Here is a 12,091-nt window from a genome sequence, read left to right as displayed (position 1 = left end):
AGGGCTCTGGTCTAAAGTAGTGCACTATATAGGGAATAGGGCTCTGGTCTAAAGTAGTGCACTATATAGGGAATACGGCTTTGGTCTAAAGAAGTGCACTATATAGGGAATAGGGCTCTGGTCTATAGTAGTGCACTATATAGGGAATAAGGCTCTGGTCTAAAGTAGTGCACTATATAGGGAATAGGGCTCTGATCTAAAGTATTGCACTATATAGGGCTCTGGTCTAAAGTAGTGCACTATATAGGGAATAGGGTTCCTTTGGAGATGTAACCATGGTCTAATAGTGGTTAACTGGGATTAATCAATTTTAAAGGTCCCTAACTAGAACTACCAGTCCAGTAGTGGTGGAAACACCAGCAGCACGTCAGGAGATTCAACTGAACACCACTAGAGGGCAGTACTGGACTACTGTGAACTGGGATATCTGCTAGACCAGGCACAACACACTTCTAATGTACCTCAACCAACCTGTGTGTGTGTGTGTGTGTGTGTGTGTGTGTGTGTGTGTGTGTGTGTGTGTGTGTGTGTGTGTGTGTGTGTGTGTGTGTGTGTGTGTGTGTGCGTGTGCGTGCAGGATTGAGAGAGAGAGGGACAGAGACATAGACAGGGAGGGCGCGAGAGACAGGGGAGGGCGCGAGAGACAGGGAGGGCGAGAGAGACAGGGAGGGCGAGAGAGACAGGGAGGGCGAGAGAGACAGAGAGAGAGAGATTTGAATAAATTACAGGACAAAATACAAACCCTCCAACCCCAAAATGTTGAAATGTCTTTATTCTTTTGGAACTTTTGTTAATGTCATGTTTACTGTTAAACAATAAAAAATGATCTGCTTCAAAATCAAATAAAACTTTTTTTGTGACATGTGCCAAATACAACAAGTGTAGACTTTACCGTGAAATGCTTACTTACAAGCCCTTAACCAACAATGCAGTTCAAGAAAGTGTTAAGAAAAATATTTACCAAAATAAACCATAAAACAACACGATAATGACAGTGACAAGACAGCCATAATAAATGGAGGATGATTGACAGGACAATACTCAACCAGACAGACAATACAACAACATTTGGACAAGACAGTTATCAGTAATCCTATGGTGTAGCGGGATGCAATGAAAAATAAGGTCATATTGTTTCATTCCATGGGATATGGAGCATTTTTCCCTTATAGTAACATAAAGTGCATTCGGAATGTATTCAGACCCCTTGACTTTTTCCACATTTTGTTATGTTACAGCCTAATTTTAAAATTGATTCAATTGTCCCCCACTCATTAATCTACACACAATACCCCATAATGACAAAGCGAAAACAGGTTTTTAAGAATGTTTGCAAATTGAGCAATCAGGGGGAGAAGGGCCTTGGTCAGGGAGGTGACCAAGAACCTGATGGTCACTCTGACAGAGCTCCAGAGTTCCTCTGTGGAGATGGGATAACTTTCCAGAAGGACAACCATCTCTGCAGCGCTCCACCAATCAGGCGTTTATGGTAGAGTGGCCAAATGTAAGCCACTCCTCAGTAAAAGGCACATGCCAAAAGTAACCTAAAGGACTCAGACCATGAGAAACAAGATTCTATGGTCTGATGAAACCAAGATTGAACTCTTTTTGGCATGAATGCCAAGCGTCACGTCTGGTGGAAACCTGCCAACATCCCTACGGTGAAGCATGGTGGTGGCAGCCATCATGCTGTGGGGATGTTTTTCAGTGGCAGGGACTGGGAGACTAGTCAGGATTGAGGGAAAGATGAACAGAGAAATCCTGCTCCAGAGCGCTCAGGACCTTAGACTGGGGGTGAATGTTAATCTTCAAACATGACAACGACCCTAAGCACACAGCCAAGACAACGCAGGAGTGGCTTCGGGACAAGTCTCTGAATGTCCTTGAGTGGCCCAGCCAGACTTGAACCCGAACAAATATCTTGACGCTCCCCATCCAATCTGACAGAGCTTGAGAGGATCTGCAGAGAAGAATGTGAGAAACTCCCCAAATACAGGTGTGCTTGTTGCATCATACGAAAGAAGACTCGAGGCTGTAATCGCTGCGAAATGTGCTTCAACAAAGTACTGAGTAAAGAGTCTGAATACTTACGTAAATGTGATATTTTTATAAAACCTGTGTGTGCTTTGTCATTATGGGGTATTGTGGGTACATTGAGGGGATCCGTTTTAGAATAGCGCTGTAACGTAACAAAATGTGGAAAAAGTCACAGGAATACTTTCCTTATGGTACTGTATGTTCATTTTAATTAATATTCTTCAATCAAATGTTGATATTTGGTTGCGTTGACAACCAAAAACAATAACACTTTTGAAATAGAATAAATAGCCTATTAACCTGCCTCCAGCTCAACCAGAAGTTAAAGAATGGGATGAAGCCAGTGGTTCAGATGGATCCATCCAACCAGAAGTTAAAGAATGGGATGAAGCCAGTGGTTCAGATGGTACTATCCAACCAGAAGTTAAAGAATGGGATGAAGCCAGTGGTTCAGATGGATCTATCCAACCAGAAGTTAAAGAATGGGATGAAGCCAGTGGTTCAGATGGTACTATCCAACCAGAAGTTAAAGAATGGGATGAAGCCAGTGGTTCAGATGGTACTATCCAACCAGAAGTTAAAGAATGGGATGAAGCCAGTGGTTCAGATGGAACTATCCAACCAGAAGTTAAAGAATGGGATGAAGCCAGTGGTTCAGATGGTACTATCCAACCAGACGTTAAAGAATGGGATGAAGCCAGTGGTTCAGATGGTACTATCCAACCAGAAGTTAAAGAATGGGATGAAGCCAGTGGTTCAGATGGTACTATCCAACCAGAAGTTAAAGAATGGGATGAAGCCAGTGGTTCAGATGGAACTATCCAACCAGAAGTTAAAGAATGGGATGAAGCCAGTGGTTCAGATGGTACTATCCAACCAGAAGTTAAAGAATGGGATGAAGCCAGTGGTTCAGATGGTACTATCCAACCAGAAGTTAAAGAATGGGATGAAGCCAGTGGTTCAGATGGAACTATCCAACCAGAAGTTAAAGAATGGGATGAAGCCAGTGGTTCAGATGGAACTATCCAACCAGACGTTAAAGAATGGGATGAAGCCAGTGGTTCAGATGGTACTATCCAACCAGACGTTAAAGAATGGGATGAAGCCAGTGGTTCAGATGGTACTATCCAACCAGATGTTAAAGAATGGGATGAAGCCAGTGGTTCAGATGGAACTATCCAACCAGAAGTTAAAGAATGGGATGAAGCCAGTGGTTCAGATGGTACTATCCAACCAGAAGTTAAAGAATGGGATGAAGCCAGTGGTTCAGATGGTACTATCCAACCAGAAGTTAAAGAATGGGATGAAGCCAGTGGTTCAGATGGAACTATCCAACCAGACGTTAAAGAATGGGATGAAGCCAGTGGTTCAGATGGTACTATCCAACCAGAAGTTAAAGAATGGGATGAAGCCAGTGGTTCAGATGGAACTATCCAACCAGAAGTTAAAGAATGGGATGAAGCCAGTGGTTCAGATGGAACTATCCAACCAGACGTTAAAGAATGGGATGAAGCCAGTGGTTCAGATGGTACTATCCCAGCAGTAGATACATCTCCTATAAATGTTCATATCTGCTTGCGTCTGCAACCAAACACAATTCAATATTACTTTTGTAATACAGCAAATAGCTGAAAGTTAAGGCTATAATACAAACTAATGTAACATTCGACCTTTAAATGAACAACATCCCTGGTCACATGTTGAGGCTACAGTAACTACCTGGATACGTTTCTTCTGCTGTAATCTCATAGAGCGTGCACGTTCCAGATAGCAGGTCATAGGTCATCACAGGTCTGTGGAGATCTTCACAATGGGCTCTAATTATCTGTCAGGAATCTACAACAGCATTGATCACTTGCACCGTGTACTTTTAATGTCATCTCAACTACAACCCAGGTCATTAGGTTATTAGATGAAGCACAGTGATACCACGTTAATATGTTGTATAGATTAACTAAATACCTGACATTGTCTTCCCATTTCAACTTTGCTGCCCTTTTAAATGGTTGAAAGCATAGTAATAACACACTGGAAATTCAAGTAACTTTTGGCTGTCTGAGTGGGTGAATATAGGTTATAATCTCATTTATCAACTTCTAAACCAAATATTACCCAATTATCCACGTTTTTATTTATTTATTTAACCTTTATTTAACTAGGCAAGTCAGTTAAGAACAAATTCTTATTTACAATGACGGCCTACCCCAGCCAAACCTGGACGATGCCGGGCCAATTATACACCGCCCTATGGGACTCCCAATCACGGCGGATGTGATACAGCCCGGAATCGAACCCGGGACTGTAGTGATGCCTATTGAACTGAGATGCAGTTCCTTAGACCGCTGCGTCACCCGGGAGCCATGACGTGCTGTGCCCAGTGGGTATTTCATTTGGCTGTTCATTAGAAGACTCTTTCATTGATCCTTAAAGCTCTAAACCGAGCGAGGCTTTTATTTGACAACGTGTGAAACTGTGAAAGACCTTGATGGAGGCTGCATCCAGGGGGGGGGGAAGACCTTGATGGGGCTGTCCAGGGGTGGAGGGGAAGACCTTGATGGAAGCTGTATCCAGGGGTGGAGAGAAAGACCTTGATGGAGGCTGCATCAGGGGTGGAGGGGAGGACCTTGATGGAGGCTGCATCAGGGGTGGAGGGAAAGACCTTGATGGAGGCTGCATCCAGGGGTGGAGGGGAAGACCTTGATAGAGGCTGCATCCAGGGGTGGAGGGGAAGACATTGATGGAGGATGCATCCAGGGGTGGAGGGAAAGACCTTGATGGAGGCTGCATCCAGGGGTGGAGGGAAAGACCTTGATGGAGGCTGCATCCAGGGGTGGAGGGAAAGACCTTGATGGAGGCTGCATCAAGGGGTGGAGGGAAGACCTTGATGGAGGCTGCATCAGGGGTGGAGGGAAGACCATGATGGAGGCTGCATCCAAGGGTGGAGGGGAGGACCTTGATGGAGGCTGCATCCAAGGGTGGAGGGGAAGACCTTGATGGAGGCTGCATCCAGGGGTGGAGGGGAAGACCTTGATGGAGGCTGCATCCAGGGGTGGAGGGGAAGACCTTGATGGAGGCTGCAGAAACAAACTTTCAAACAAAATGAAACTTATCCTACAAAAGGAAACTCTCCACGCTACCCAGGGTTAAAGGCCTCCAAGAGATGACATCCTCTCCTACAGCTACCCAGGGTTAAAGGCCTCCAAGAGATGACATCCTCTCCTACAGCTACCCAGGGTTAAAGGCCTCCAAGAGATGACATCCTCTCCTACAACTACCCAGAGTGAGGGAGTTAAAACCAACAGATGCCATTTTGCAGCCTTTGCTGTTCACTAGGGCTTTCTTTGTAACGTCCTACTTTGACAAAATAATGAATACATCAAATGAACAAATCCCTTTTAATATCCAGTATCTATCGTATCACCTCGTAGTTAAATGTGAATGTTTGTAGTTAAACTCAGCAAAAAAAAGAAACATCCTCTCACTGTCAACTGCGTTTATTTTCAGCAAACTTAACATGTGTAAATATTTGTATGAACATAACAAGATTCAACAACTGAGACATAAACTGAACACATTCCACAGACATGTGACTAACAGAAATGGAATAATGTGTCCCTGAACAAAGGGGGAGTCAAAATCAAAAGTAACAGTCAGTATCTAGTGTGGCCACCAGCTGCATTAAGTACTGCAGTGCATCTCCTCCTCATGGACTGCACCAGATTTGCCAGTTCTTGCTGTGAGATGTTACCCCGCTCTTCCACCAAGGCACCTGCAAGATCCCGGACATTTCTGGGGGAATGGCCCTAGCCCTCACCCTCCGATCCAACAGGTCCCAGACGTGCTCAATGGGATTGCAATCAGGGCTCTTCGCTGGCCACGGCAGAACACTGACATTCCTGTCTTGCAGGAAATCACGCACAGAACGAGTAGTATGGCTGATGGCATTGTCATGCTGGAGGGTCATGTCAGGATGAGCCTAAAGGAAGGGTACCACATGAGGGAGGAGGTCTTCCCTGTAACGCACAGCGTTGAGATTGCCTGCAATGACAACAAGCTCAGTCCGATGATGCTGTGACACACCACCCCAGACCATGACGGACCCTCCACCTCCAAATAAATCCCGCTCCAGAGTACAGGCCTCGGTGTAACGCTCATTCCTTCGACTATAAACGCAAATCCAGCCATCACCCCTGGTGAGACAAAACTGCGACTCGTCAGTGAAGAGCACTTTTTGCCAGTCCTGTCTGGTTCAGCGACGGTGGGTTTGTGCCCATAGGCGACGTTGTTGCCGGTGATGTCTAGTGAGGACCTGCCTTACAACAGCCCAGAAGCCCTCAGTCCAGCCTCTCTCAGCCTATTGCAGACAGTCTGAGCACTGATGGAGGGATTGTGTGTTCCTGGTGTAACTCGGGCAGTTGTTGTTGCCATCCTGTACCTGTCCCGCAGGTGTGATGTTTGGATGTACCGATTCTGTGCAGGTGTTGTTACATGTGGTCTGTCACTGCGAGGACGATCAGCTGTCCGTCCTGTCTCCCTGTCTTAGGCGGCTCACAGTACGGACATTGCAATTTATTTCCCTGGCCACATCTGCAGTCCTCATGCCTCCTTGCAGCATGCCTAAGGCACGTTCACACAGATGAGCAGGCACCCTGGGCATCTTTCTTTTGGTGTTTTTCAAAGTTTTCATAACTGTGACCTTAATTGCCTACCATCTGTAAGCTGTTAGTGTCTTAACGACCATTCCACAGGTGCATGTTCATTAATTGTTTATGCTTCATTGAACAAACATGGGAAACAGTGTTTAAACCCTTTACAATGAAGATCTGTGAAGTTATTTTGATTTTTACGAATTATCTTTGAAAGACAGGGTCCTGAAAAAGGGACGTTTCTTTTTTTTTGCTGAGTTTATGTCATTGACATGGTACCTTTTTATATTGTTCCATTCCAGACATGTTATCCATCTGCAAACACGGTGTTCCTGACATGAACAGTACAGATGAATACAATGCATGAGAACAAACCACATTGATGGGTCTCACGTTACTCCTATATGTCATGTGATCAGTCAGAACAGGAAAATGAAAAGAATGCTATTTTTAGCTCTTGGTGAGGGTTTCGGTTTTCTCTCCGTTTCGAGAGATTACTTTTGGACACATACGTAGTGTTGTTATTAGGTGTGGCACACAGCGATCGAAGTTACCTGGTGATTGCAGTCATGTGGTCGTGAGATACCCGTGAGAGTTGTTTGACCTTATTGTGTGTCTAAAGTCTAACCATCGTTTTCAGTAGGTCAAGGTGTAACTTATTTAACAAAGGAAAACCCTTTGTTATACCATCACAAGGCAGTTTTTAAAGCATTTCCCTAAGGGGTCTGAAATGAGTGGTGAAACAAAATATTGGGTGGAGTTTTGTTACATTGACGTAGTCCTTTCACAGATTTCAGAGAGCCAGCTTTATTACCTTACCTTTTGTTTTTTTAATCTAGGGTAAGTACGAGTCTTGGTCACGTCACTCCCAAGAGGCTAGGGGCACCAAGAGTATATTTACTGTGCCACTGTGATCTTCTCGTCTCAATCGAGGAAAGACAAGCCGGACAGAGACAACATGAAGATGCAGATGTTGGTGGTGTTGGCTGTAGCAGCCTTGGTCCCCAGTCTGTCTGAGGGACGGATCCTCTCCAAATGTGAGCTGAAGAACTTGTTGGAGAAGCAGGCCCTCAAATTCAACCTGACTGGGGGAGCCGGAGTGAAGAACCTGACAAACAACGATTTTGTGGCTAAAAGTACGTTACATTAGTTACAACCCAATGGGTTTTTTTCCTTAAAGAAACAGGAATTATTTCTTAAATCCTGTGGACTGTTTTCCCAGAACACAGATTAAGCCTCATCCTGGACTAAGAAACACTTTAAATCGAGATTCTCAATTGAAATGGCTTTTTATTCGAAGACTAGTCTAAATCTGTGTATGGGGAATCGCCCCTGATTAAGTAACACTACATTTGTTGCGTCTTCCAGTCGTCTGCCACGTGGAGAAGGCCTCAGGTTTCAACACCAGTTTTGTGACTGTTTGGAGGGATGATGACGGCCCTGATGTCCTTCCTACCCGCCCTGCTAAGGTTACTGACCGCCATCGCCCCGAGCCCCCTCGTAGAAGGGGTAAGAGACATGCAGGGGATGATGTTGACCCTACCCACACTGCTAACAATGATAACCATCCTACCCGCCCTAACCATCCTACCTATCCTACCCGCCCTAACCAAACTACCTATATTACCCGCCCTAACTATCCTACCACGCCTACCCGCCCTAACCATCCTACCCCTCCTACCCGCCCTAACTATCCTACCTATCCTACTCGCCTTACCCTTCCTACCCGCTCTGAGCCCCCTCCTAAGAGGGGTAAGAGACACGCTGGGAATCACTTCACCTCAGGAGAGGAAGACTCCAGCGAAGAAGAGACCATGGGAACCCTCTACGGCTTGTTCCAGCTGAGCGATCATGTGATTTGTTCCTCGGGCTCAACGCCATCGCTGAACCTTTGCCAGATGAACTGCAGTGGTGAGTTCAATGTATTTGACCTATCGAAGAAAAAACACATGTATTAACGTGCTAAAGATGCACAACAGGATTATTGATAGAGTAGTTGGATGTTAGATTAAAATGGCTTGTGTGAAAATGTCAGTTATGCATTCTAAAATGGCTTGTGTGAAAGGTCAGTTATGCATCTCTAAAGCGGAAAGTGTCAGTTATGCACTAAAATGGCTTGTGTGAAAGTGTCGTTATGCATCTCTAAAATGGCTTGTGTGAAAGTGTCAGTTATGCACTCTAAAATGGCTTTAAGAGTGTCAGTTATGCATCTCTAAAATGGCTTGTGTTAAAGTGTCAGTTATGCATTCTAAAATGGCTTGTGTGAAAGTGTCAGTTATGCATCTCTAAAATGGCTTGTGTGAAAGTGTCAGTTATGCATCTCTAAAATGGCTTGTGTGACAGTGTCAGTTATGCATCTCTAAAATGGCTTGTGTGACAGTGTCAGTTATGCATCTCTGTTGGGCTTTTTGTTTCTCTCAAGCTTTGATTGACGACAACATAAGTGATGACTTAAACTGTGTGGCGACTATCAAACAGACAATGTAAGTGTTTGGTTTTTGTGCTGGATGTTTTCTCTCCAGTTTCTTATTGTGTTAATATACTGTGTTTCAGCACAGAAATTCCTATTAACTTTGAAATTTGATTTTTTTTCTTCTCATTCAAACAGGGAAAGTGGTCGCGGTCAACAAACAATGGCTCTAAAGAGAATGTAAGTATGCAAATTAAAAATGTGTATTTTACATTTTGTACATTTTATTTCCATCATACCAAAGTGAGTTTATGGGTTCGCATTTTAGTGATTTAGAATGTCTAGTGAACATTTAGGATGTCCAGTGAATTTAGGATGTCCTTTAGTGAATTTAGGATGTCCTTTAGTGAATTTAGGGTGTCTTTTGTTAATTTAGGATGTCTTTTAGTGAATTTATGCGAGCACCTCTAGGGCTGTAACTGAATATGGACATTTTAATTATCTTGTAGGATCGATCTGCTCTTCCAGAAGGAATGTCTCGCGACGGTGGCCTCTAGCTACTTCTCCAAGTGTTGAAGTGTTGCGATGTTCGACGACAATCCCCCAATTGCAAAAAGATCTGAATTGGGCTGCATGTGTAAATACAGCCATGGTGTGTAACAATTAGTCCTCATCAGCTTCATGTTTACAAAGTACACCGGAATAGAATGTAGCATGTAGAAAGAATAAAAATGAACATTACATTCATTTGGTTTGTTTCATTATCTGTAGTTGATGTTGTTGAATTGCAAATAGCAGTTAAAGCAAGGCATACCTTGGATTAACCACTGGGATAAACACACATGCACCCTTCAAACAGCACGTGGCCATGGCTAGAATGGATACAGCTTTTGTCAAATTTAAATCAAAAGGTTATTTTTATAATTTGGGGCATTTTAGCTAACCCAAACTCTTTTCCTGACCGTAAAGTATTTTTTTTTAACCTGACAGGTTAATTATCCTAACCTGCTACGAAATGTCAAATCTGATAAAAGCTATATCCTTTTTTAGTCAAAATCTTAGCACATGGCACACAGGAGCCCAGTCAAGGTAGTCTTCCCACCTGGGTGTTTGGTTTACTCTTTTATGGGGTAACAGCATAGAGATGGAAAGAGGTCATATCTGGGAAATAACCTGTTTTTGCATGGACATTGCCAGTGAGGGCTTCCACCACTGTAATGTAATCAACTGGGTGGGACTTCCAACTTCATTGGCTGATCCCTCCTGGTGACCCTGTTGGAGTCATCATGTCCAACCTAGTCATCAGGAGGGTTCAGCCAATCGTGAAGATGAAAATGGACTACTTCAAAATGGAGATAGCCTCAATGGCGCTGCCCATGCGCTCACAGAGGCCATAATTGGATGGATATAAGGTTACGACATCTTTCCATCTCTATGACTGGTACTTAATGATGTTCCTCTAAAAGGTCCTACTTGCCCAATAGGGAAGCCTCATAAGAACATAGGCCAAATGATTGGTTGAACTAACACATAAGGAGGTGCTGCGGGCAGAGTAAAATGTTATTGGAGACCGAGACGGAAGAGGAAGCCAGACATCCCACTCCCTCATTTTTTTCTGGTTCAATGGAAGTTCTTGAACTAAGCAGACCAGAGCCAGCTGCTATCACACTGGTGTCTATTGGAGAGCCCCCCCGTTAAGCAGAACGGAATTGACCATTTTCTTCAACGGGAAACGGGCTGAGTGAATTATCTTAATTTATCCACCATCTTTGTTAGAAATACATGAACCACTGGTCTTCTGTATTGCACATAAAGATTTATAGCGGCCTCAAGACGGATAAAACCCATTTGTGCATGGATATTACCATTGAAGGCTTCCACCATTTTGAAGTAGTCAACCCATAGGAAGTCCCACCAGTTAAGGAAGAATCACATGACTCCATCCAGGTCATCAGCATCACCTAATTTTTATTTATTTTTATTTCACCTTTACTTAACCAGGTAGGCAAGTTGAGAACAAGTTCTCATTTACAACTGCGACCTGGCCAAGATAAAGCACAGCAGTTCGACACATACAACAACACAGAGTTACACATGGAATAAACAAACATACAGTCAATAATACAATAGAACAAAGAAAAATCTATATATAGTGAGTGTAAATGAGGTAAGATAATGGAGGTCAGGCAATAAATAGGCCATGGTGGCGAAGTAATTACAGTAGCGCAATTAGACACTGGAATGGTAGATGTGCATAAGAGTAATGTGCAAGTAGAGATACTGGGGTGCAAAGGAGCAAGATAAATAAATAAATACAGTATGGGGATGAGGTAGTTTGGGCTGTTTACAGATGGGCTATGTACAGCTGCAGTGATCTGTGAGCTGCTCTGACAGCTGGTGCTTAAAGCTAGTGAGGGAGATATGAGACTCCAGCTTCATTGATTTTTGCAGTTCGTTCCAGTCATTGGCAGCAGAGAACTGGAAGGAAAGACGACCAAAGGAGGAATTGGCTTTGGGGGTGACCAGTGAGATATACCTGCTGGAGCGCGTGCTACGGGTGGGTGCTGCTATGGTGACCAGTGAGCTGAGATAAGGCGGGGCTTTACCTAGCAGAGACTTGTAGATGACCTGGAGCCAGTGGGTTTGGTGACGAGTATGAAGCGATGGCCAGCCAATGAGAGCATACAGGTCGCAGTGGGGGGGTAATATATGGGTCTTTGGTGACAAAACGGATGGCACTGTGATAAACTGCATCCAATTTGTTGAGTAGAGTGTTGGAGACTATTTATATAATGAATTATACTCGTGAGCAAACATTGCATAACTGCAGATGGCAGTAAATCGCCAACCTTGGCTTTACACCTGTTCCAACAACACCCTCCAGATGGCAGTGTGCACCCTTTCAGTTTGTTTACCAAATCATAAAAGTAGTAGAAGAAGAAAATGGACTTCTTCAAAATGGAGATGGGCTCATGGCGCTACCCACAGCGCTCCCAGA

General features: G+C 44.0%; 1 protein-coding gene across 1 annotated transcript; it reads left to right on the top strand.

Moving 5' to 3' along the window:
* The first annotated feature begins 7,279 nt into the window (after positions 1-7,279).
* Positions 7,280-9,840, top strand: LOC123743858 (uncharacterized). The gene is made up of 5 exons (XM_045722565.1): positions 7,280-7,819; positions 8,052-8,594; positions 9,106-9,166; positions 9,292-9,333; positions 9,603-9,840. The coding sequence occupies exons 1-5, from the start codon at positions 7,642-7,644 to the stop codon at positions 9,667-9,669; spliced, it is 891 nt and encodes a 296-aa protein (XP_045578521.1). The 5' UTR covers positions 7,280-7,641; the 3' UTR covers positions 9,670-9,840.
* Positions 9,841-12,091: the final 2,251 nt, after the last annotated feature.

The sequence above is a fragment of the Salmo salar genome, chromosome ssa07 (assembly GCF_905237065.1).
Source record: "Salmo salar chromosome ssa07, Ssal_v3.1, whole genome shotgun sequence".
NCBI classification, from domain to species: domain Eukaryota; kingdom Metazoa; phylum Chordata; class Actinopteri; order Salmoniformes; family Salmonidae; genus Salmo; species Salmo salar.
This window is presented reverse-complemented; position numbering and strand designations above follow the sequence as displayed.